The sequence below is a fragment of the Marmota marmota genome, unplaced genomic scaffold (genome assembly GCF_001458135.2).
Source record: "Marmota marmota marmota unplaced genomic scaffold, marMar, whole genome shotgun sequence".
In the NCBI taxonomy this organism is placed as follows: Eukaryota; Metazoa; Chordata; class Mammalia; order Rodentia; family Sciuridae; genus Marmota; species Marmota marmota.
Window position 1 is genome coordinate 37,664,088 of NW_025999932.1, and position 4,579 is coordinate 37,668,666.

Genomic DNA, 4,579 nt, shown 5'->3' on the forward strand with positions numbered 1-4,579 from the left:
AAAAAAAAAATGGTACATACACATAATGGAATACTACTCAGCCATAAAAAAGAAAATCTTGTCATTTGTGACATGAATGAACCTGGAGGACATTATCTTAAATGAAATTAAGTTGGGCACAAAATGGCACCTAGTATGATCTCATTTGTATACGAGATCTAAAAAAGCTGAACTCAGAAGTAGAAAGTAGAATGGTGATTACTAGGGACTGGGGAGATGTTGACCAGAAATACAAAATTTCGATTAGATAAGAGGAATAATTCCAAAGATCTACGGTACGACATGGCAACTACAGTTAATAACAACTGACTGTGGTGAGAAAAACCACTGAGTAGATTTTAAATGATCTTACCACAGAATAACTATGCAAGGTAACCTTATGCTAATTAGCTTAACTGGACCATGTGTTCGCTTTCTGTAGCTGTGACAAAAATACCTGAGATAAACAACTTAAAGTTTATTCATTTTGAATCACGATTTCATAAGTGGCAGTCCATGCTCAGCGCCTGGACCCCAGAACGCCCTGACTGACAGGCGCCTGGCTGAGGAGCCTGCCCCACTCCGCTCCCCGCGGCTGGGAGCGCAGGCAGGGACTGGGCGGGCTCCCAGCGGCCCCTCCAGGGCAGTTCCGGTGACTTCCGCTGACTAGGCCCCGCCTCTTAAAGGTGCCGCCACCTGCAAACTTCCCCCAACTCCCTATAGCTCCTTAGGCCACCAAGCCTCCAAAACATGACTTTGGGCGTCATTTAAGATCCAAACCAACGGCTGGGGGTGATCCCCAAAGCTACCAACCCCCCCATCTCCCAAATCATAACAAGCCTTTCCATAGTGTATACATATTTCAGAACATCCTGTTGTACACAAAAATATATTTGTCAGTTTTTGAAAAACCTACCAAATTAAGGGGAAATGCTTTAAAAGTTTTATTTTTCTTATTAAAAATAGGTGTTTGGGGGCTGAGATTGTAGCTCAGTGGTAGAGCGCTTACCTTGCATGCACAAGGCCCTGGATTAGATCCCCAGCACCACATAACAATAAATAAATGAAAATAAAGATATTATGTCCATCTACAACTAAAAAATAATAATAATAGGTGTGTTTGCCAGTCGCGGTGGCACACGTCTGTAATTCCAGCGGCTCTGGAGGCTGAGGCAGAAAGATAGCCAGTTCAAAGCCAGCCTCAGAAACTTAGCAACGCCCCAAGAACTAAGTGAGACTCTGTGGCTAAATAAAATACAAAAAGGTGGATGGTAATCTACCTCGGATTTAGTCACCAGTACCAAAAAAAATGGGGTTTGCCAGATTTGCTGCCTGCCTTTTCCCTGTGAGGTTGCTGTGTATCTTCCATGTGCTCCATGAGGAAGTTTTAATTAAATATGTATTAAAATATAAGACTTTATGTTGGAAAACTTTTAAATTCTTATTTTTTGTTTGTTTGTTTGTTTTGGGTTTTTTTGTTTTAATTAAATTCAGCACAGTACAGGAATATTTAGCCTCTAAGCTATAAAAGGGATTAGGTGAGGCTTTTTTTGTTGTTTTGTTTTTTTGGTACTGGGGATTGAACCCAGCGGGGCTTAACACTGAGCCACATCCCAGCCCTTTTTATATTTTATTTAGAGACAGGGTCACACTGAGTTACTTAGGGCTTTGCTAAGTTGCTGAAGCTGGCTTTGAACTCACAATCCTTCCTCAGCTTCCCTAGCCACTGGGATCACAGATGTGGGCCACTGTGCCGGGCCACAAGGCTTATTTTTCTTTTAATATGAAGGTGCAATAAAGATATAATTTAGGTGTGAGATGAGACAGACTGCGTTTGTGCAGTTTTCTGCAAGTTTATGTCTGTAATAGGATAGGGCAGTTGTGTGACTCCTTGACTTTCACTCAGCCTGATGGCCATTCACCTGAGAGCAGCACAGACTGAGATGACACTGTTAAATGTCATTCCTATGCTTCCCAGAGTCTGAGGCACCTCTGTTTAAAAGTGGTTTGAAAAAAAAAAAAAAATGAAAGGTTCACATACTTGAAAACCTGTTACATTAATTTGTGAGAGAAGGCTTTAAACCAATCCACATACTTGTTTTTTAAAAAAATAACATCCATGGGCTGAGGTTGTGGCTCAGTGGTAGAGCGCTTGCTTAGCACGTGTGAGGTACTGGGTTCGATTTCAGTATTGCACATAAGTAAATAAAGGTCCATCAACAACTAAAAAAAATTTTTTTTGGAGGCTGAGGCGGGGGAGGATCACATGAACTCAGTCAGTTCAAGGCCCATGTGGACAACATACCAAGATACTGTCTTTAAAAAAGAAAAAAAAGATTATTACTAAGGACATTAGTTATAAGTTGTGGCACACACTTGTAACCCCTGTGATTCAGATACGGAAATGGGAGGATCGCCAAGTTCATGGCCAGCCTCAGCAAATTAGGAGACACTGCCTCAAAAAGTGAAAAGGGCTGGGGATGTAGCTCAGGGTAAAGTACATGTGGGTTCAACCCCCTGGGCTACATACACACAAAAAAAACCCATTAACTTTATTATGTCATAAAAAGTATGCTGTACACAGCGAGGTGCCATTTGTTTTATCAGTTAAATTATTTCTATGATAAATCTAACAAAATACAAATTTAAAACACTGTATTTAATACTAGGTATTTTACTTGTTGCTTTTAATCTGAAGCAAACTGGTATTTCACATCTTAAGTAGGAGTAAAAGCATTTTGTAAATGAAGAAGTTTTTGCAACTTTTACATTTATTTCAAACGAATGAAATTATCAAGCCTTAGGGAAAAGACTGATTTTAAATTTAATCAATTGTTGAATTTATTAGCCTTAATAATTTTGTTTCTCTTGGTTATTTTCTTTCTAGGATTTACTAACCAGACACAAAGTGTTGGTAGCAGACTTCTTAGAACAGAATTATGACACTGTAAGTACAAATCATTTTTAAGACTTAACCTCTCTCTGTCTTCTCTTTCTCCCTCCTAGATCTTTGAACATCACCCTTATTTATCATTCACAAGTGACATCAACCACACTCAACCATACTCCTGGTTGATTTATGGAAAACTGAGGTTGCTAGGGAGTCAGGAATTTTTCATTGTTTACATTTCTTCCTGTTGTACTCTGGGGCTCCAAGGAATGATCACTGCCTGCCTGCTTTGATCTTAAATTAAGAAAACACAGGAGCTGGGGGTATAGCTCAGTAGCAGAGCAATTGCCTACCATGACTGAGGTCCTTGGTTCCATCCCCCAAACACACACACACACACACACACATAATTATCTTCTTCTTCTTCTTCTTTTTTTTTTTTTTTGGTACTTGGGATTGAACTCAGGGGCACTCAACCACTGAGCCACATCCCCAGCCCTATTTTGTATTTTATTTAGAGACAGGGGCTCACTGAATTGCTTAGCACCTTGCTGTTGCTGAGGCTGGCTGGGGACCCATAGCTACCAATAGATTTCTGTTAAATTAGTTACCTTGCAACTTTTAACAGATTTTTTTTTTATCAAAATTATTTATTGGGAGGACTCAAATTTTTCCAATCTTTGACTCAATTTCGGATTTGCAGAACTAAGATAAAACAGAAAAGTGTGTCTCCTGTGTTACTTGAGGTCATTCCCTCAGTGGAAGGGAAGGGTGATGAAATGGCGAGACTTCCCTGTGGACGTAGTGAGGGCCCTGGCTAAGTACACAGAACTACAAAGCACTGCTGCCTCCTGAAAAGAGAGAGCCTAACGTGGAGAACACACTGCTGCTGTGACATTCTAAAATTTATTTTCTTTTCCTTAGATTTTTGAAGACTATGAGAAATTGCTTCAGTCTGAGAATTATGTGACTAAGAGACAATCTTTAAAGGTAATATCAAATTTCTTTTAAGTTAGTCCCTACAAGTTGATCTTACTAGCAAGTGATATCTATTAGTGGACAAACAAATGTCAAAAAAATAAAAGTATCCACTGTTTTCTTGTAATTTGGGAGGTATGTTTTATGGTATGACTGTACTTTGGGGGCAAAATTATGTAAGGATCCCACTTCAAATACCTTTTGGGAAGTGACAATATAAATAATAAGTGCATGCTAAAATAGAATTGGGAATATTTCTGCTAAGAAAGACAACCAAACCTAATTTAAAAGAACCACAGTTCTCTCTTAGGGCATATTTTCCAGAGGTGAAAAGAAACTACTTTTAGAGTGAAGACAGGAGTAAATGTCATGAGGAAAACTCAGGAGGCTCCTGAAGATCTCTGTCCGTGCATCCTGAAGCAGAATAGGCAGAAAGAGATGATCCTCTGTCTCTCTTGCAGCTTGCCATAAACTAGACTTATAGAAGTATTTTGCAGGAAAGAGGAGAGAAATAAAAGTATCAGTGCCAAAACATAACACACAAATTCAGAAAATTCAGTTGATAAATTCTCAGAAATACTTTTCTTTTAGAGAGGGAAAACACATGTTTACTATGAAGTGAAGTTTATAAAATGAAATGTTATGGGGCTTCAGTTTTAAACAAGGCATTTATCTCCCAGATTTGCAACATATTTTCCTAAGGAAAATGTGTGTGTAAAATATATATATATA

At 38.9% G+C, this 4,579-nt stretch overlaps 1 protein-coding gene across 1 annotated transcript in view; it reads left to right on the plus strand.

Moving 5' to 3' along the window:
- The window catches only part of Cab39l (calcium binding protein 39 like), a 37,876-nt gene that overhangs the window by 4,866 nt on the left and 28,431 nt on the right, over positions 1–4,579 (plus strand). The window contains exons 2-3 of the mRNA XM_015484279.2: positions 2,867–2,926; positions 3,794–3,859. Of these exons, the coding sequence (XP_015339765.1) occupies positions 2,867–2,926; positions 3,794–3,859 (126 nt within the window). The remainder of the gene's footprint in view (positions 1–2,866; positions 2,927–3,793; positions 3,860–4,579) is intronic.